General features: G+C 35.1%; 2 protein-coding genes across 15 annotated transcripts in view; one reads left to right on the top strand and one right to left on the bottom strand.

Moving 5' to 3' along the window:
* The window catches only part of KANSL1L (KAT8 regulatory NSL complex subunit 1 like), a 144,775-nt gene extending 123,418 nt beyond the window's left edge, over positions 1–21,357 (top strand). For all 3 annotated transcript variants that reach the window (XM_023731224.1, XM_023731222.1, XM_023731223.1), the window contains exons 7-15: positions 957–1,122; positions 4,750–4,857; positions 13,242–13,370; positions 14,761–14,879; positions 15,711–15,835; positions 17,417–17,471; positions 18,782–18,894; positions 19,989–20,157; positions 21,052–21,357. In XM_023731224.1, the coding sequence (XP_023586992.1) occupies positions 957–1,122; positions 4,750–4,857; positions 13,242–13,370; positions 14,761–14,879; positions 15,711–15,835; positions 17,417–17,471; positions 18,782–18,894; positions 19,989–20,157; positions 21,052–21,285 (1,218 nt within the window). In that variant the 3' untranslated portion in view covers positions 21,286–21,357. The remainder of the gene's footprint in view (positions 1–956; positions 1,123–4,749; positions 4,858–13,241; positions 13,371–14,760; positions 14,880–15,710; positions 15,836–17,416; positions 17,472–18,781; positions 18,895–19,988; positions 20,158–21,051) is intronic.
* The window catches only part of RPE (ribulose-5-phosphate-3-epimerase), a 35,945-nt gene continuing 15,632 nt past the window's right edge, over positions 1,836–22,148 (bottom strand). For 3 of the 12 annotated variants that reach the window (XM_023731228.1, XM_023731233.1, XM_023731237.1), the window contains 3 exons: positions 21,032–21,104; positions 19,562–19,734; positions 8,966–12,541 (listed from right to left, as the gene is read on the bottom strand). The gene's annotated coding sequence lies outside the window, so the exon portion shown is untranslated. Of the gene's footprint in view, positions 8,438–8,965; positions 12,542–19,561; positions 19,735–20,170; positions 21,198–21,367; positions 22,124–22,148 lie in introns of those variants that run through there. The other 9 variants (XM_023731226.1, XM_023731232.1, XM_023731235.1 and 6 more) reach the window with 7 other exon arrangements.

Raw genomic sequence — 22,148 nt, 5'->3', positions numbered from 1 at the left:
CTCAAACTCAAGAAAGTTGACAAGGCTAAAGGCTAAAAAAATGTTTACAAATATCATCTGAAGATCCCAGTTACTATAAACATTTTAAAGATAAGTTACATAAACAGATCAGCCCTACTGTTATTGTAGAAGGTAAAGGTAAAAGTGAAGGAAGAGAGTCCAAGTGAACTCCATTAATTTAAAAAAAAAACCCTCTTTTATAGTTTTTTCATTGCTTGTATACTAATTTATAACTAGAACAAATAATTTAAAAATCTGTCATTAAGTGGAATAATACGTATTTTTTTTAATGTAGTAACATAACTTTTTTACTTTAGTAACATGGTTTTCTTGAGATTCCTGGCCTCAAATCATAGCTTTATCTTAAGAAACTCAGTCATGTAATATGTTGCATATTTCCTATCTTTTAAAATTACTTTAATTTTTGATTAAACTTTACTCAACGTAAACTATAAGGTACTTAGAGTACTTCACTGTCATTCCAGTGTAGATTGTCTAAAATTAGAATTTCAGACAGACTCCAGTTTCATTCATTAGTCATAACAGGTTGCAAGATGGAACACAGTGTACGCAACTGGTCTTAATATAGTGCCTGCTCACCATCACTTACAGTTCTCACTAATCTGTTGTGTAACCATTTTCTTTTGATCCAAAGTTCTTCAAACTCTTTTCTCTCTACCGTGATTTCTTAAGGTGTAAGACTCATTTTCATAGACGTTGCTCTTTACTTTGAAAAACCGGAAAGGGGTTAGTCAAACCCTATTCATGGCCCATTCATCTATAGTGTCTCTCACCTATTCTACATAATTTTGAAGCTCTTTCTCCAAGATGACTTATTCAGCCAGAACTTCCTTCTGGTGTCACTCAGATACTGTATTTTAACTGTTGCACACTCTCTGACTCTGTTTTCAAGCAAAAATGAAGTCTTTAAATTTCTTTTTTTTTTCCCCTTGCAGACTTTGCCTTCAAAAGAAACAACATTCTTAAATAGCACACAAATGCCTTTCCTGCACTCAGCTTCAACTTGGAGTAGCTGTGAACACAACTCAAAGTCTCGGCTATTAAGAGAACATGTATCAGAGTTGGATTCCTCTTTCCACTCAGTTCTATCACTACCATCAGGTAAGCCTCTTCATATAAAATCTCTAAGTAGCTAAATATTTTCTGTTGTGAAATCTAATCCTATAAATGCAGGGATGCTAATAAATTTTTATTGTATCAATTATTTTATCACTGGATATTAGAACCAAACATTTCTCTTAGAGGAACTAATCTAGTCACATATTGAGTTAATGTTCTATTTGTGTGAGCTGATTTTTTAACCCCTTGGAAACCAATTTGATTTACCTTGGAAAATAACTAACCTCTGATCTCCTTTTGACTGTTAAATTTTTAGCATTTTATTGGTAACATGACTGCTATTTCTCACTAATAATAATTCTGTGTTCTTTTTCTAATGTTTTGTTTTACGTGGAGATTATTTTCTCTGTCTTGTATTATTCCTTTATTTGAAATCTACACTGAATTTCACTAAGAGGGAAGAAAATTGTCCATGTTTAGGTATAGTCAACTTTTGAACTTCAAGAGTATTCTCTAATATACAACTGAGTAACGGAGATGTGTATGTCCCCACATCCCTAATGTGGCTTTAAATTTCCAGCTCTTGGTTTCTGTTAGAACCTTTCCCATCTTGTCTGTATTGGAACTGAAGTAAATATTCAGGGAAAAAAGGAAACATCCTTCACACTGGTCATCTCAGGTTCTGTTCTTTACAGGGGAATATCCCAATTGGCTTTTGTTTTCTTTTCAGCTTGTGGTTCTAATCATCTTCTAAATTCTTAAAATCAAGTGACTGCTTTTTGTAAAGCACTATTTTTTTTTTTTTAACTTATGCACCTGCCTTGAATCTTAGTTTAGTTTTTACCAGTATTAGTGTAGTTTCTTAGCTACACCATACTTTGAAATAAACTGCTGGCAGGAACTATTTTATTCCATCTTTGAAGAAACCTTAACAATGAGAAACAATAATCAATAGCAATAATGCAGCCAAAATTTTATCTTAGCATATATGGAGCCCTATATATACTAAGCACATTACACTACCTTGTTTAATTCTCACACAACCCCATGAGATAGCTACTGTTGCCATCTTCATCTTCCATGAGAAAATTGGAACTTAGAGGTGTTATTTGTCCAGGATTACACAGCTAGTAAATGATGTAGCCAGGATTTGAACTGACGTAATCAGTCTCTAGAGCCATACTTCTAACCATTACTCTTTCCTCTGTTTCTGTTTTCTTATTAGTAAACCCTGAGACCTTGTATAAATGTCTTGCATCCTAAGTCTCTTATGTCCCCTCTAATAAATAAAATTAGCTTCTTTACCTACGAATTAGAGTTATCCACTCCTTGCATTCAATAAAGATTTAATAAAGATCTCAATAATATACTTGGCACTATTCTAGGTATGAGAGAAACCTTGGTGGTACAATGGTTAAGTGCTCGGCTGCTCACTGAAAGGTTGGTGGTTCAAATTCACCAACCACTCTGCGGGAAAAAAGACCTGGCAATCTGCTTCTGTAGATTACAGCTTAGGAAACGCTATGGGGCAGGTCTCCTCTGTCACGTAGGTTTGCTGTGAGTCGGAATCAATTTAATGGCACACAACAGCAACAAGATACTAGGTGTTAGGAGCATAAATACAAATAAAGCCTTCAAGGTACTTGCATTTTGCTTAAGACAACTGAGATGTAAACTAGTAAGTGCAATAGAGTGTCATGAAATATTTTGATGAAAGTCCTTAGGTCACTGTGGGTACTAAAGAAGGCATATGGGTAGAACAAGTTGCATCCGTAGTTGCATCACATTTTCCCACAACTCATGAAGAACAGTGGTAGAATAGGTGATATTATAACAGCCAACGATATTTCTTTGGAGAAACAAACTTATGTTTAGGTAATTGGAAAACAAAAGGACTGTAAAATGTTTAAGCAGCATTTTAAGGGAGAAAATTTATATTCTCATTTTCATTTTTTCATATGATCATATTCTAGTGCTAGGATTCAAATCCACCCCATCTCTTTCCCTTGGGACAAACCCTCTGGTGATACTCACAAACTCATTATCTTTGCATAGCTATACATGGGTATCTGTCGTCCATTGCCGTTGAGTCGATTTCAATTCATAGCGACTCTGTAGGACAGAGCAGAACTGCCCCATAGGGTTTTCAAGGAGTGCCTGGTGGATTCGAACTGCCGATCCTTTGGTTAGCCGCCGTAGCTCTTAACCACTGCACCGCTAGGGTTTCCTGCCATTAAAACATATCAACCTTTAACTAACAAATCTGAAGCACATCTACTTTATTATTTAGCTCCTGTATGGTTGTGAGAATATAGAATATAAGCACAGTAAACTGAACGCCTGTTTTATTTCCGTCCTCTTCATTTCAGTAGTGAAGGAGGGATTCTTGTCCTAGGGTTATAGAGATGGCCGATCTCACATAACATCAAACACAGGCAGATGAGATGAACAGCAGTTTATCAGTCACAAATACTCATAGCCCAGGAGAGTAGGACACCGCATGCCATGCAGGGCCACATAAGGATTACACTCAGCAACAGAGTAAACAAGTAGGGAATGTAGGAGGCAGGTGTTATAGTAACAAGAGGGTGGAGTGACCCCTTGTTCTTGCAGGAGGATGGATATGAGTGGCTTATTTGAATAATTCTGCAGGCTGGCAAAGAACTGAAGTCCATTACTCAGAAATAAACAGGTACTGTCCCTGTCTGCATGATACCAAAAACCAAAGCCATTGCCGTTGAGTCGATTTCAATTCATAGCGACTCTATAGGACAGAGTAGAACTGCCCCATAGGGTTTTCAAGGAGCGCCTGGTGGATTCCAACTGCCAACCTTTTGGTGAGCAACTGTAGCACTTAACCACTGTGCCACCAGAGTTTCCGTCCCCATGATAAGGAGGGTTATTTGACTAGGGACCTTATCCACAGGAGTAGGATAGGGGGACTTGCAGTTAAGCCATTGGAGCCCCTCCTGGTTTTAGATGTCAAGGCAGCACATAATATTAATTTTAGCCTTATACTACAGCATCTCTAAGTCTCTATGTAAAGAACAGTTAGTTTGTCATTAGGTGTTTTATCTTTGTAAAAGTAGATACATTTGTGATCATAACACTAGCAAACAAAGGGAATGTGAAACTTGATGTTTTCATGAACGCTTGCATCTGAATTATAGTGTTTTCCCCCAAGTAATTAAAACTGTGTAATCACATCTTTTGGAAACCTCATTATTTCAAATGCAATCTTTATGGGGAAGGTATGGAATGAACTTAGAGTCTGCTGGGTTTGACTATATGTTTTTTTAAAAACATCTTTGCCACATTTACTCTACTCATCTGTAAACAGTATTTCTTAATATTTATAATTACTATTCATTGTATATGATGTACTGTGGCATTGTTCATCTGTGAGTTTTTTGTTTATCTAGTACATATAATTGGATGTTTCCAAAATACTGCTACCAACATGCTTGAAAAAGTATTTTACTATGTCTGACAGTTGTGACTTTTTAAACTTTTGCTTATTTTTCTAAGCTTATGTGCTATTTTTATAGGAAAAAAACCCCGTTGCCGTCGAGTCGATTCCGACTCATAGTGACAAAAGCAATCTTAATATTACAGTCTATAAAGAGTAGAGTTACTGAAAATACTTGTTTTTTTACTTTATCTTTCTAGATGTGCCTCTTCATTTTCATCTTGAAACACTGTTAAAAAAGACTGAAATAAAAGGAGATCTTGCTGAAAATAAATGTGTAGGAGAGTGTGTCATATCACCATCACCTGGTATGTCACATTTACAAACCTTGCACTTTTTACATCTTTCATACTTAGTACTTCTGTTTTCTAAGGCAATAAAATCTAACAAAGGAATAAATGTAAATCCTACATTTTTAATATTCGCTCTTCACAAATCATACACACCCACGCACACGTGCACACACATGTGTACACAGAAAAAAACCAGAAATGTGTGATACTTACTAAATGAAAATTATTAAGTATTATTAACAAATATAAAATAAAATTTAAATAAATGGGGAGACACTGCATTCTTGAATGTTAAGATTAATATTATAAGGGTGTCAATTCTTCATGTTAGTTTGTTTAATGCAGTGTAACTTTATGTTGTGTTAGAATTTAAGTTAACAAAATAATTCTAAAGCCCATTGGAACAATAAGTAGGCGGAAATCTAAAAGGAGTTGCTGAAAAAAGTACTGAGAGAATCAAGCCCAACCCCATATGGAAACATGACATAGATCTATAATATCACAGAATCTATTTTTCTTGCATTTAGGACAGTAGATCCATGGAGCAAACTGCATAGCTCATACTTTATTATATGATAAGGAAAGAATTGTAAATTAATGGGAAGACGAAGAATTATTCAATAATCAGTATTGTTAGTCTTTTTGGGAAAAGTTTGTTTACACACTGATTTCATATGATGTATCAAAATAAATTATAATTGGTTCCAAGAATTTCAAATAACACATTAAAATTATAAACCTTGAAGAAATTAGAATGTAATATTTATGAATGCTCTGAATGGGAGAGGGGACATTGTCTATGCTTGGAAGCAATCAGAATAAGAAAGAAAATAAATCAACATATTTTGTCAAAGCTAAAATCTTCTCAACATCAAAAATTCATAAAAACTAAGATGAAATAATTATCTACCTTAAAAATTCAAGAATCAACTGAATGCCTGTTGGAACCACAGTTCTGAAAGGTAGCAGATTTCAAAATAAATTTATAAAAATAAGTAGTTTTTATAAACACCAGCAATAACTACTTAGAATATGTAAAGGAATAAATTATCCTAGACACATGGACAGTGAAAATATAAAATATTTAGGATTAAACCTAACAAGAAACTACATGAAGAAAACGTCAAAAGTTTACTGAGGAACATAAAAAAGAGGACCTGCCTATGTGAGAAGAGGACCTGAGTCAGAAAACAGTAATTAAGATGTCAGTTTTCTCTACATTAATTTATAAATGTAACATAATTCTAATCAGAACCACAGAGGCATTTTTTTAGAACAAAATTATTCTGAAGTTTATCTCAGAGAAACAAGATGGAAGAACAGCCAATAAAACATAATCAGTAAGCAGGAGATTATACTGCCAGATATAAAAATGTATTATAAAGCTATAATCATTAAAGTAGTGTGGTACTAATGGTAACTAGATCAATGGAAGTAAATAAAAAGCCTAGCGGCAGACCCGTGTGTTCGTATTGCAATTGAGTAGTTAGAGCCAGGATTCAAACACAGGCAGTCTGGCCCACAGTCCATGCTCTAAACAACTAACCAAACTTTTGCTTTCTGTACAAGAAGTGGCATTAAATAATGACTCTTTGGAAAATATAAACTAAAGTGAGACCCCTACTTCATACAGCACATTAAAATAAACTTAAATAGATGGTCATTAAAATACATTAAGATGGATTAAATAGTTAAATATTAAAATGATGTCTTAAAAGAATTAGAAGAAAAACTAGGTGATAGTAATGATAATAATAATGAAAATTATACTAGCTACCATTTTCTGAGAGCTTATGTAGCAGATACTGTGCTAAGTTTAATATTTGGCTTATTACATTAATAAGTGTAAACAATCAGTTCTGGCAAGGCTGTAGTAAAATCAGCACCCTCAAATATTTTAGCTAACATTAAGAATTGATACAAGCCTTTTGGGAAGCACTAGGAGGTGTATGGGAAGCCTTTAAAATATTTAATTTTGTATATACTCATTGATGTAAAAAAACTCACCTTATTACTTTTGTATCCACTCACAATGAATGCTTACTGAATTGTTAACTCTCTATTCTGACCAAGTAATTCCATTTTCAAGTACCTAGTGTAAGAAAACATCCTAAATATGAAACTGCCTTTACTCACAAATATATTCACAACATTATTTGTGATGGTGAAAAATTAGAAACAACTTGAAGAGCATAATAGAGGTACGGTTAAAATACCCACTTCAGCGGACTATGCAACCTTTAAAAATATCTTACAAAAAAAAAATCTTACAAGTTCATGCAAGGATGGAAACATATTTATCAAAGAATGGATGAAACAATTTTACTTTTAACATGTAAACATGTTTTTATATCAACCAAATGAAACATGTGAACCTTGCAGGGGTCCTAATTTGAACAAACCAGCTATACACACATACACACATTTTTGGACAGTATCAAAGAAATTTTAACATGGACTGGATGTTAGATAATGTTAATGAATTATTGTTAATTTTGTCACATGTAACTGCCGACATATTTATAGATGAAAAGATACATCTGGGATGTGCTTAACTCCAGCAAAAACATTGGTGGGGAGAGAGACAAACAAGATAGGTCATAAGTTGGTCATTGCTGAAGCTGAAGGATAGGCACATGGCACTCATTATTCTATTCTCCTTCAAAATTTTCTACAGTAAAAAGTTAAAGAGAATGAAAAAAAAGAGAGCACCAAGGACAAGGAACAATTGTCTATGCATAGGGAAAAACACTAAAGAAGGAATAGGCAAGTATAGGATATGTTTGGGTACTTTTTCATGACATATTACTCTCAATGAATTTATCCTGAGGCTAATGTTTTTTTAAAATGGAAAAATATGTATGCATATAAGAATTCCATAACAGCAGTATCACTATGATTATGTCATGTCCAAAAGCTAGGGAATAGCTAAATGATATTATCCCTAATCAGAAGAATGTTAGGCAACCATTAAAAAAAAAAAAAGTGAGTTATGAGATAAAATGCTGTTATACATTCTTACTGAAATTACAAATTATGATTTCATATTTAAAATGTACTACGAATTATGAAATATATGTATGTATGACTGAAATGGAGTATGCAAAAATGAAACTGTTGTGTTAGGTAAGATTAGGTGATTATATTTTTCTTCTAATGTTGCCCTACTGCTTATCTAACTTAAAAAATGAAGGCAATGTAAATATGTTAAACAGAATAATAGTAATCTATCAATAATGTAAGGACATGTTAGTAATGGGAAATTAAGACAGAGGTGGAATGCATTTGAGTTGAAGTCTACAGTAATAATAGGCAAAGTACTCAATTCTCATTTTGTGTCCCAATCTCTCATTCCCTACCACTCCCACTCCAAATAATTATTTTGAGGGCAGAGGTGGTTGGTTCAGTGGTAGAATTCTCACCTTCCATCTGGTTCAATTTCCGGTCAATGTACCTCAAGTGCAGCCACCAGTCATCTGTCAGTGGAGGTTTGTGTGTGTTGCTGTGATTCTGAACAGGTTTCAGCAGAGCATCCATACTAAGACTAGGAAGAAAGGCCTGGTGATCTACTTCCAAAAATCAGCCAGTGAAAACCCTATGGATCACAACAGTTCAATCTCATTGTGTGTGAGGTTGATGGCAGCTAACAAACAACAGGTTTCATCCTACATTACGTATCTGTCTTTAATTAAATAGCCATTAATTTTTCTTCGTGATTTCTATAAAATTACATAAAACTAAAGTTCAACATTTTTTGAGCCCATACTATATGCCGAGCAGACTAGAATCATCAAAGGTGAATGACAGGAAATCAAATAAATTATAATAGGGAGAAGCTGACACAGATAACTATTATATATTGTGATGGGCACAGATATGTATGAGTAAAATATTCTGTAACAAAGAGGGACTGTATAAATCTGCCTAGGGGAAAGAAGAGGAAGAGAATTTAAGGATGATGGGAAAAAGGTAAGAACTCCAGAAAGATGGTGATGCCTATGTGTAGCTTCAAATACTTAATTTGAATTTACGGAGGAAGAAGGGTGAGGTATTCCAAATCAGTGCTTCTCAAACTTTAATGAGCAAATGAAATACTTGGGAGATACTGTTAAAGAGCATATTCTTATTCAGTAAGTCTGGAACGGGGCTGGAGATTGTGCGTTTCTAATAAGGTCCTGTCAGGTGATTCAAACGCTCCTGGCCCACATTGAGTAACAAGGTTTTAAACAATGGAAACAAATACACAAAACATTGTGATGTGTTCAAGGATATACAAATAGCTTGGTATGCCTGGAGGGTAAACTGTGTAAAGGTAAGTGGTAGATGATGAAGTTAGCAAATTTCTGTGTGCCTTACGAAAGAGCTTGGATTTATCCTGTACTGTCCATTAGATTATGACAGCCACTGCTGAGTTCAAACAACAATAGGAAAATGCCAAACTGTTGTGTATTAAAGAGTAAATAGATGATTAGTCTTATCAAGAGGAAAAACTAGACAGAACCAATATAAGGAGCCTCTACTCACCACATTAGGCAAGGTCATGAAAGACAAGGAAAGACGGTGGAACTATTTCAGATATAGAAACTTTAAAGAGATCTGACAGCTGAATGCAATGAATGAGCCAGTAGTTCCTATAAAGAACATTATAGGGAAAATTGGTGAAATCTGAATAGGTCTGTAGATAGCCCTGGTGGTGTACTGTTTAAGAGCTTGGCTGCTAACCAAAAGGTTGGCAGTTTGAATCCACCAGCTGCTCCTTGGAAACCCTGTGGGGCAGTTCTACTTTGTCCTACAGGGTCACTATGAGTCAGAATGGACTCGACAGCAACGGGTATAGATGATAATATTAATCGCTTGACTTTTAAAATTGTGTAGTTACATGAAAGCATGCCCTTATTTTTGAGAAATACACATTAAAATATTAAGGGGTAAAAGGGCATCATGTCAGTAACTTAATCTCATCTGAGTTTGAAAGAGGTAAGGCAAATGTGATAAAATGTTTACCTTTGGGGAATCTGAGTTAAAGGTATGTGGGAATTATTTGTATTATTACAAGTTTTCTACAATTACAAAATTATGCCAAAATAAAAAGTATTACAATTTTTTTTTAAAGTATTACTATTTTTAAGAGTGAATAGATGAGACAGAAGGAACAATAACACTGCAAACCACCCAGGAAAGCCAGAAACCTAGGGCTCAGTCTTCATCTGCACTCTCATATCTAAATCCATCACCAAGTTGTCAATGTGATATTATAGCTTTCGTATTTGCTCTTCTATCTTCATTTCTATATTTTCACAATCCAACCTAATGATCTTTTATTTTATACAGTTCCTCCAGTCATTGTAGCCAGTGTGATGTTTTCAAAGTACAAATGTCACACCTGTTCCTTACCCTACCCCCTACCTACACAGGCTGGCTCCTGCCTGCCTCAGAGTTGATCATGTTCCCTTACTTTCTCCATTACATTGCTGGTGTTCAGTTCCCCAATTTTCCCGGCTCCCTGCTGCGATGGCCTTTGCACATGCTATTCCCTCTTCCTATTTTTTCTTCCTCTTGTCACCAACTATTTATGTTCACCTTGCTAATCTCTCACTACCTCTGGGGAGGCCTTTCCTAGAGCTCTTACTAGGTCAGATCCTTCAGTGATATCCTCTCAGTAACATAATGTGCTTCTCTTCTCTCTCACACATTACAGTTGCAATTTTACTTACATTTCTTTGAGATTATTTAACTAATGCCTGTAAACTATATAAAGGGCAAGGACTGTGCCTGTTTTTTCTCAGCATTGTATCCCCAGGGTGTAGCAAAGTGCCTGGCATATAATTGCCTCCCCATACTTTATTGAATGAAGAAATGAAAGGGAAGGCAGGAGATATGAGATGTTGGGTCAAGATGTAGTGTTTTAGGATGGAATCTAGGAGAGGATTTGGGAGAGAAAGAATTGTAATGTGGGAAGGGTTATTATCAATAGGACAGGTGAAAGTAATGGCTGGAGTTAGATTCTGAAATTGTCATATATTTTCTGCTATTTAAAGGGTCCATTGCAACCTTATGGGAGACCAAAGAATAAGATGAAAAATGATAAATGTGAAGGAAATACTCGAGTAAAATTAAATGAAAAAACATTACTTTTTGTGAAGGGTAAGGTTTCTTCACAAAGCTTGATGTGCCTCTAAAGACGAGGGTGGTGAATTGCTTTTAGAAAACAAGAGGGGTGAATTGTCTGGGATTTGCTTTAAAATACTCCAGCAAAAGGTTTCATTAAAACAAAAGTAGGCACAAACTTGTAATACCTACCTGGGCCAAGCATACATAAATTTAAAACCTAACTTGCACAATTCTAGTTTCCCTTTTTTAAGAAATTAGTTTACTCCTGCTGTCGTATTTTTTTCTGTTTAACATCTTTTTTCTCTTTTTTGGGTTGGTGTGAAGTCTTGGGGACAATCTTAGAATTCTGCCTATCACACCTTCCCTCCACTCTTTAAAGTCTTTTGTTTTCTTGCATCCAGTTTTGCTGTGTGTCCCATGATTCTCATTCCTTTGCAGTAATCTTTTATCCCTTCTTTGGTAACTTTTAGGGTATCTTCATCTTTCATATGCTGATTTTTTTGCATTTGCAATGTTTGACACAAGTGAATTCTGTGAAATCTCAAGGTTAATGTAATTGTGGAAAAACTCTTGGCTGTCATTGTTTCAACTATTGCCGCCCCTTCATTATCTCTACTCTCTTCTGTTTTCTCCATTTGGTCTGTCCACCTTATTTTCCACTCTCTTTATTGCTCTGGATTGTGGAATTACTCTTCTAGCTTACTGATGGTGATTTTCAGCTGAGTCCATTCTGTTGAGCCCAATTATTTTGTTTTTAAATTTCGGTAACTGTATTTTCCATTTTTGAGTTCTAAAGGGGCTGTCCCCTATTTCTTGGTAATAGGAAAGACCTGTTAATTGGTATTCTGTGAATGTTCCACTAACTTATTTCTTGAGATGGTTCTTCTGTTTGTTGCTTGTACACTGTTTTGTGGTGTTGGTATTCCTCAAATTTTTGGACTCTTGTGTATTCATCTTTAAAGTTGATGTTCCCTGTTAAGAGTACCACCACTAATATATCGGATCCTCTCGATGGGAGGAGTAATTTGCCCTCTACACTATTTTCAGAGGGAATTAGGGATGAGCAGGGCATGTTTCAAGGTGAGGCACTTGGGCAGTGCCCTCTGTCTCCACCCCATCCATTTCTCTGCCCTAAACCATCAGATTATTTCATCTGTTGAGACAGATAACCTCATCAAGTAGCGTGGCCAGGGTGTGGGCATGTGTAGTCATCCTGTCGGCTACACCAGACAATTGTCCTGCTCCGATTCCCTCTCCAGGTGAAGAGCACCTTTTGTGGCAGTATTTTCCCATGTGCTTCTACTCTACGTTTCCTCTTCAGTCAAATTCCATATGGTTTTAGTCTTTCCAGAGATTCCTCAGAAATTTTGCTCTACTTACCCAGTTCCCTTTTTCGCTTCCAAATGTGGATGTATATGGCCAAATGTTGACATATAAAAATCTTGTCTGTCATTTTTAGGGTGCTTTGTCTTCTTGAAATCAGAATCCTAGTCACTGCTGGTAGGCCATGCTCTTTGTTTATTTCAGTGTTGGTGAGAGTTTGGCACTTCAGCCTATGCATTTCTATTTCTTTCCACATCTCCAAACCCTTCAAAAAAGAAGCCAATTTGGTCATTAATCCACTACTAGACATACGGATTCAGACAGACAATAGTAGTCATGATGTTGACACCTACTATTTATTGACCACTTGATCATGTCAGATACCCTTTTAATGACATTCACAAGAATTAACTCATTCAATCTCCATAACCTTGAATTCCTGGGGTAATCCCTAATTTACAGATGAGGCAACTGAGGTGTGGAGGTGTTAAGTGACTTAATGTTAAATTCATTCTTTTAAAAAAGTGAAAGGATGGTGCAGGGCTGTCAGAGGTGGATGAAATCTAGTTTTTGTTTTCAAGGAGTCCCAGTCTATTGTGACCCTGTAAAATCTGTCCTGAATTATTTCCAGATTTAAGGGTAAGCAGGAGCTAACTAAAGGATTCTGATCGTGTTTAGCCAAAATTTACAGATCTCAACCAATCTTAACTCTATTTGGAAAACTTTGAGAATGTATCACCTCCTCTTTACATCTCCTTCAAATAATAGAGCAAATATAGAAAGAATTATGAACTTCCTAAGGATGTTTTTAAGGAATCCTATCCTGTGTAAATTGTTTTCAATCTTGGTACTTAAGCATATAAGTCATGTTGAACTGTAATCTTAAAATTCTGCAATGTAATAAGTAAAACAGATTAACATGTTCATTATGTGTTTGTGTTGAACTTTCTTTTCGTTTATTTTAGTACATCGTACTTCTCTGAATCAGTGGAGAAATGGATATTCACCTACATGTAAGCCTCAAATAAGGTCAGAATCTTCTGCACAACTGTTACAGGGAAGAAAGAAAAGACATTTGAGTGAAACGGCATTAGGTAGGTTAAAAAGAGGACATGCTCACTAGTGCTATAAAATATGGCATTCCCTTCCCGTGTTCCCTGACTAGAGTTTATCTTTTGCTAGCTGTCCTCCTGGACAGGACTCAATTTCCATGGTTGTGTTCTAGACTCAGAGTGGGGTTTGTTGTGGAGATTTGGGAAGGACAATTGCCATAATTACTGCAGACAATGGTATTAAAAAAAAAAAAGGCAACATATATATTGAATAGCAAATTACATCATCTTTTGGTTCTCGTTCATTGTTCAGGAGATCTAACACTATATACATTACTTGAGTATTCTCCAGATGTAATATCAAGTATATATTAGAAAATACTATGTCCAAGATGTACTAGACTGCAGTTGTAGAGATCTTAACACATCTTAACACATTTAGACCAAATCACTACCTAATCACCTACAAAATTAACAAACTCTCACTCATGTCCAGAGGTTTCCATATGCTTTTTAGTGCCTCACTCTTAAAAATACTTGTGTCTCCTAATAAGATGCATTATGAAATATGCATCATCTAAGATACAATGTTTCACTTGAATTGAGACCTTAGAACTTCTTTCCACTTTGATGGAAATACAGGAATAGAAGAACAAGTGAAATAACTATGAAGAATTAACTGGACAACTCCCAAAGTGCAGGACATTTGGTCAGCTGCTTTAACAAGTTGCTGTCATGAAAAGTAGGGCTATTCTGGATTTTAAGAAGTTTAGATAATAACCAGTTTCAATGTGTGGGTCCTGATTTGAACATATTAGCCATTAAAGGACACTTTTTTATTTAATAGGAAAAATGTGAGTATGGACTGGGTATTAGATTTTAAGAAATTAATAGTTATTTACACTATATAGGAAAATATTTTTAAGATCCATAGTAAAGTAAAATAAGGGCAGTAAATAATACTATATAAATGTACACAAGAAAAGGGAACAGAATAAACAGGAAAAAAAAGGAGGGACTTGGAGGAAGCAGATAATAGAGAACAGAAGTAAACTTCTAATCATCCTCAGAAAGAAAAATTTCATCCATGAAACAAAAACAGGGTGCTATAAAAAATGAACACCAGAAAACAAGAACTTTTGGAAAATAGTTCTCTACTAGTAAAAATTTAAAAAAAAAAAATCAATAGAATGGTCAGAAGGAAATCTTCAGAAAGTAAAAGAAAAAGTCAAAGATATAAAAAATGAGAGAACAGGTAAGAGTATCAGATAATTACGATGGGACTGTGGCTGAGGTTCTTATTTCCTTAATGTTGTTTTCTGATATATTAAAAAAAATAACGAATCACTTGTCACCTAAATTAGGAAAATTCAAATAAAACTTATCAGTCACATTTAATGTGAGACATTCTTAACGGCTCTTTCCATGGCAGGAGAAAGAACTCGATTTGAAGAATTTGCTTTTCAACACACAGAACCAGGTTCCCACAGCAGTTTTACTGCTGTTACTAATGTCAACGTTATAGCAAGAACCCAGAATTCATCATCACAAGTAGGTTTTTTCTGTATGTTGAGGTCTAAAGTTTTTTTCTGTGTTGAACTTTAAAACCAGCTGATTAAATATATATATATATCTCGTAGATTATTTCGCTATCTGTAACAGCCCTTATTTAATAGTATACATATTAGCATATTTAAAACTATCTTATTAGGAAGTAATGAATTTGGACTAAATAATTTTTGTTTTAAACTAGGAATCAGATAGTTCCATACTCCTTGGTTATGGCTTCTTTTCTGTGTGAAAACTTGAACTTCATTATGACCATCCCTGCTCCACAGCATGAAGCTAAATATAGCCTAAATAGAATTCAAACTTGTCTCCTTTTTCTGTTTTGTTTTTCTGTCACCTGGCCAGGGAGTAGAGAAGTTGAAAGGAAGGAGGGTTTAGGAAGGACAGAATGAGGTTCAGGGACCAGGAACACGTAAATGAAGACAGTAGTCTTTCCCAAATATCTCACCAAAATATACTTCATAGCCTTTCCTAATAAAAAGTGAGTTTGTTAAATGACCATTTTATTGGCACTTGGGGTGCTTATGTTAACCTTTTTTTTTCTGACAGACTCTTAAGGCATTAACATCTTTTATAGTCTTGTCAACAGTCTTGTATTTGTACACACACAGATATACATTACATACCTATCCAGAGAGATTGGTTTATTGAAGATAGGTTATGCTTGCTTGTTTCTCTTAACATTGTGTAGCCAGATTTGTAACAGTATATTTACAAAACTCTTTGCATACCTAACTCATGAAAGGAGGGGATCACCGCAGGTAACTAACTGTACAGGCTGCTCTCTAAAACTGCTGCAATCTTGTTTTGCAGAATACTGCCAGACGGAGACTGAGAAGTGAGAGTTCTTATGACATAGATAACATCGTAATTCCCATGTCATTAGTGGCCCCAGCTAAGTTGGAGAAACTCCAATATAAGGAAATACTTACTCCAAGGTATGTACACACGTCTTTTTTCTTCCTTCCTTTTAATAAATTTAAATTTTCAGAGTGATGTTAGATTTTTAATTTATAATAAAAGAGGATGCCCCCCTTTCCTTTCCCACTTGTATAAATAATCATGGAAGGAAAATGGTGAAAAAAAACTTTTACTTATGCTGAAGAAAGAGCCATACAGTATCACTTCACATTTCAGTTCTTATTAAGAATTGGGAATTCCTAAACTGACTGTAGCACTCTTGAGAGTTTTTCACTCAATGATATTTACTTATCTAGTATGTGGTGCAGAGGTTAAGAGCTTGGCTATTAACCAAAAAGGTCAGCAGTTTGAATCCACCAGCCATTCCTTGCAAACCCTATCAGGGCAGTTGTACTCTGTCCTGTAGGGTCACTATGAGTTGGAATGGACTTGAAGGCCCTGGGTTTGGTTGGTTTTATTATGGGTATGACACTAAAAGTTAATTTAGGGATGTAAATAACTACGGCAACAATCCTTGCCCTTAAAGATGGAAGTTTGTGCATGGTTGCAAAAAGAATTCAAAGAAAGCTACTACTTTTGCATGAGGTATTCAGAGTCTAAGACAAATATTTTGATGCCAAGTCAGCAATAAACACATTAAACAGGAAGATGAGTTCAAAGGATAGAACAGTAAGGACCAGGGTAGAAGTCTGGAAGGTAGAGGGTATTCACACAGGGAGCCAATCAGAACAAAGGCACAGAGACACATGCACAAGGCTAAGCCAGAGATTGAGGTTTTGTGTTAGTGATAAAAGGAGGTAAGGCTGGAAACGTTAGAACCAGACTGTGGAGGTCCTTGAATACCATACACACATCTGTTTCCTACTGGCAGTGAAGCTAGTCAAATTCTTTTTTAGCAATGGTGAAGGCAGTTTCTTAAGAATATGAATCTGGCACTATTAAGTAGGGATAGAGGAGACTGGAAACAGCAATATGAGTGGGAGACAACTCCAGTAATCCCTACCCATCTCTTTTCTAGATAATTTCATAACTTTTATGAGGTATTAAGAGAATTCTTAGTACTCTACGCAGTATTACGAGAGACCCTACAGAGGATCTGTTGATGTATTCTGCATAAATAAGGAATAACTTTTTCACAGTGTGCGGTAATGCTGGAACTGGCTCATAGCAGAGCTGGTTGTTAAATATAGAGGAATTCTGTGAGCTAGATGTTAAACTGTTGGTAGTTCGAAAAAGGCTATAGTTGGTCTTTACATCAAAGAAACTAGCAAATGCTACAAATGAGGGCTTTTACTTCTTTTCTCCTGAGCTAGTTTACCGGCATACCACTGACTTAATTCAAACTTAGTCTAGTAGGTATAAAATGCAGCTGTGCAGAGAGACTGTTCACTGTAAGGCCAAAAAGAAAGCCTCCTCTTCTCCTTGTGCATTTCTCATAAGTATTTTTTTCTTTTAAAAAGAAATGTATTTTAAAAAAGACAACCATTTGAATTATGAAGTACCAAGAAAACACTACTGCATTTAGCTGTGCTTAGAGAGAATTGCTAAATTTACATAGATAATAAAAGCTGTTTGAAATTGGTTTGTATCTTCAACAGCTGGAGGATGGTGGTTCTTCAGCCTTTGGATGACTATAATTTAGCTGAAGAAGAGGTAAGTTGCCTCTCAATTAATTGAATAATTACATATGACACCTGCTTAATTTGATACTCAAGGAACAAAAGGGAATTATAAGCCCCTTAACATCTACTGATTTGTTTCACTTACGAAAAGAAAGCTCTCCAAAAAGGAGTTAATTTCATTAGAAAAGTGATGTTTTTTCTGCAAATCTGACTGCAAAGATGATAATGTATAAATATATGGGAAGAATAAGGAAAAGCAAAATAAACTGTTTATGTAAGTTGTTGAAGCACTGAATTTATGTGAACACTGACATTCATTCTTAGTTGTATTTTTTCCTGAGATTGTCTTAATTAGTATTCAGGTCTACAATGCCATATTCAAAATCTTGATGCAAAATTGATTTGAATTTGAAAATTTCTGGACTTACAAAAAAGTAATGTGGTAGATGTGTCATCTAATACTCATAGGGCATCTCATTCCCATGATCAAATATTAGTATTTCTGTAGTGAGAAATGTTCACAGACTGACAGACTAAAAATAGCCTCACTTCATTTCAGGTCAGGCTATGTCACCAAATAAATTATAAAAAACTTGTTTTTTTCAGATTTTTTAATTTTGGAATTGCAGATAAGGGATTTTGGACTGTATGGGTAAAACTTACATTAAGATGACAATTAAGGGAAAAATACTGTATGCCCACACAAATTCCAAAGTGCTGGGTTTTAGAAGCAGTATTAGTAGTAGACTCTTTGTTTCTGTCAAATGACAGTCTTTCTATAAACAAAATATACCCTATGGTCACCTTTTGTCAACTTCTGAAATTTACCTTAGAATGCCCCCACTCATGCCTATTTCAGAGTAACTCTTACCAGAAAATCTAAATTCTTAAATACCATAATCAAAGCAGTCGTTGAGGCTGGAATGCCAGATAAATCATTAATGAAATTCTGATTTATCTTAGACAATGAGTTCTACTTTTTTTTGATGTTAACAGTATGTGGTCCATAATGGGCAATCAGTAAAAACTGTTGAATGAACAAAGCATTGAGAATAGTATTTTAAGTAAGCAGTGGCAAATGGTAAGCACAGTGAACCTATCTGTAATCTAGGTAAATCTTAAAATATAACCCAGCAGTAAAAAGTTATTAACTTTTCAACTCCCTCTTTGCAGGAATTTCACACTCATCTCCTATCATTTGTTCTCTTGGCTTAGACAGATCACATTTATTTTAAAGTTTTCTTCCTAATGTTCTCTTAATAAAGAACTGTTTGTAACCTAACCTCATTTCTTACAATGTTTCTAATAAAAGCAACAGTCATTTTTTATTTCTAATTCCAGATAGAAGATCTTTCTGATGAAGTCTTCTCCCTAAGACACAAAACATATGAAGAGAGAGAGCAAGCCAGGTGGTCACTATGGGAGCAAAGCAAGTGGCACAGAAGAAACAGCAGGCAGGTGTTATAAAATTTAAACCCAAAACCATGGTATCCATGCAGAGTGATAAATATTCTGCATGAATTCTGAGGGAGGCCACTAAAAAGGAAGAAAACATAATTATGTAAAACATCAGCTACTTGTGCACTAGAGGTGAAACAATGCATAGACTGAGCTTATATTAAAAATATATTCAGACTAATTACATAATGATGAAATAAATTTCTGTATTTTATTCCATTCTATTTCTTACGTTCATTGTCAGCCTCAGGAATAGTAGAGAGTAATCTGTTTTAAAGTAAATACTTTAAAAATACGTTTTTCTTGAATTTTTTTTTTCCTCAAGAAACTTGTCCAATCTAAAAAGCAAATAGCCTAAAATACCTCGAAAAACACAAGTAGACTAAAGGAAGGGAGAATAAACCGTAAAGACATAGTTAATAATTATGTATCTGAAAGAATCCCTGAAATGACAATTTTGAAAACGATGGAGATAGGCATTTTATATTGACATTTGATTATTTTTAATATAACCAAACCTCAAAAAGCAACATCATGTGAAGTCTAGAAATCACTTTAGTGAAGGGGAATCTCTTACAGGATTAGTATCATTAAAACACATTTCTCTGTTTAGGCATCAAGATACCCAGATTTGCTATGTTGATCCATCATTCCAAAAATTACCTTAATTAACATATGAGATTCAGTTCTTATCTTTTTCCACATTACAGAGATACAGCTTTCCAGAAGTATAGAGAAAAATGTGAATTGAGTCCTCATGGGTGACATTACAGTGATCAAAGAATATCATGAGAACTCAGACTGTAAGGGTCAAGTAATTGCCCTTTCTTGTCTTCCTAAAAACAGAAGCAAACAAACAAAACAAAACAAACCACTATTATAATTTAGCAGAGGATTTCATAAAGTAGTATTTAAGCCTCTGAGAAATGAAAATGATAGTATTAGGAAGATCAGCATATGAATTTTTTTAAGTATTTTGGGTCAGAACTGCGAAGGGAAGAAAAGCTACCAAGTGAACTTGACTTGGGTTGTTCATCAAATGTTAACTCCTCAAGAAATAGTAAATTATCCATTTTCTTGATTTTGTTAGAGCTTTCAATAAAAATGCTGAAGGACAGGACTTGCTTTGGAAAGAATACACTAATGACTTCAGTAGTGGTCAGTACTGTGCTGCTCAGAGTCCTCCTGAGCTTCCTTCAGAAAGTCATGATCCCTGTGCACATGGCTCCCCTTCATTAAATGAAAGTCAAGAAACCAAGGTAAGTACGTGACTAGTTAAACTACTTTTTTAACCTTTTTTTTTTTTTCAGCTTGTTCTAGAAATTGCTTATTGAAAATAAAGGATTCATTGTTACATAAAATTCAGTACAACAATCCGGTATAGAATGCTGGGTCAGAATCGGGATGTACAGTCCTGCATTCTAGTTCCACCAGTAACTACAAACACTATCTCCTTGTGTAAGGTGCCTGCAGAAACTTCCACCTACTTACCTTATTAGGGAATGGGGATTCTATGAAAGTTTGCTTATGAAACAAATCTGATAAACAGAATTATAGTAAATGTTAGCTGCTTTTTCTTCTCCTCTCTATAAGATTTTTACTTGCCTCCCCCTAGATCCAGTTCTAACCTCAAGGAGTCTTTTCTAACACTGCATTCCTGAAGTCATGTAATTTTCATAATTAGGTGTTGGCAGAGAAAAACCATGTCTAGAATGGAGAGAGTGGAGACTACAGAAATTGATAGGCAAGTTGCAAAAGCTTAGGGAAGGAAATGTCAGTAGGTGTCTGATGGAACAGAAATGAAGATACTGAAGCAGGAGTAGAGTAGGAGTAGAAGAGCAAACTTAAAAATACTTTTATGGGGCTTTCCCACAATGCTTTCTTTACAGGCTGAAAATGAAGACCAGTGCCCTATGGCAGCATATTCTCTTCCTCGCAGAGGCCAAGTGAAAAAATAACTCCCAAAGGTTGCTGCACTATTTTCTTTACATTATATTTTGACTTGCTAGATATTTAGATCCATACATTTGTACATTTATGCATTAAAAGAACAGAACAATAGTTGCTACAAAACTAACATTTACCGATTACTTGATAAGTGAATTTAAACAGAACAAATGGTAGAAACTTAACTGAAATGTTTTTCCTTTCAGTCTTTGTGGTGGGAACGAAGGGCTTTTCCGCTGAAGGATGACGACACAGCAGCCTTATTATGCCAAGATGAAAAAAACGATCAGACTGAAAGGTCAAGCACAACTTTCCATGGTGAAGTTTTCTGTACAAGTGCACCAGAGAATGGCTACCATCCAAAAAAGCAATCAGTAGACAGAATAGAAGAGTACAAAACCTTTGATTTAGGACTTATTAATGTTAAAAAAAATAGGTGACACAGAACACATTAAGAAAACTATGTAACTAAAGGGAAAACAGGATTTAAAAAAAAAAAAAAAAAAAAAAAAGTCCTGTTCTCAGCCCCCACGCCTCCCAGTCACAACTCCAGAATAAGAGCATGTACTGCACGTATTATTCTTCTGTGCTGTTTATGAAAGAGGGAAGATAAGTCTGTCTTTTTTTTCCTTCTTGAGCCACAGGAGTAACTAGCTTTCCACCTACAGACAAGTGCTAGTCATTTGTATTTGTCATGCACCTGTCATGCAGATGACTAGCACCAAGAAATTAATTGCTGCAATTTGATGTCAAATCACATTACTGGGTAAGTAATTATTAAGATTACACACACACACACACCCCTACCTATGGGTCAAATGACAGCTCTTCTTTTTCTATACACATGGTAATTCATTAAAATTGCCTCCGAAATACATTAGACTATACATGTGTGTACAGAATATATACACATACATACACACGTTACTTTTTAAAACACACTGGTAATAACCCAAACCACTTGAAAATGCATGTACTCCATGAAATGTAAGCTGCATTGTATATAAAGAACCACAACTTTCCAGTGACATCCAAAAGTCTTGACTCTGGAGAGGGAGGTTGTTTAAAAAAAAAAAAGTTTAACCAAAAGTAGAAGTCTTTTATGGAAATTCCTATACCAGAGATAACACAATACTCATTTATTTGAAATCACTGATTTATGCTGGACTAACCACAGGCTATTTTCTCTTCACTCCTAATAAGACGAGTAAAGTAGAGTTAAATACTGATGTATTTTAAAAACTATCACACCTTTGAAAACTCAACTTTGAGTTTTACCTAAAGTAGAGTTAAATACTGATGT

The sequence above is a fragment of the Trichechus manatus genome, unplaced genomic scaffold (genome assembly GCF_000243295.1).
Source record: "Trichechus manatus latirostris isolate Lorelei unplaced genomic scaffold, TriManLat1.0 scaffold00041, whole genome shotgun sequence".
Lineage (NCBI taxonomy): Eukaryota > Metazoa > Chordata > Mammalia > Sirenia > Trichechidae > Trichechus > Trichechus manatus.
This window is presented reverse-complemented; position numbering and strand designations above follow the sequence as displayed.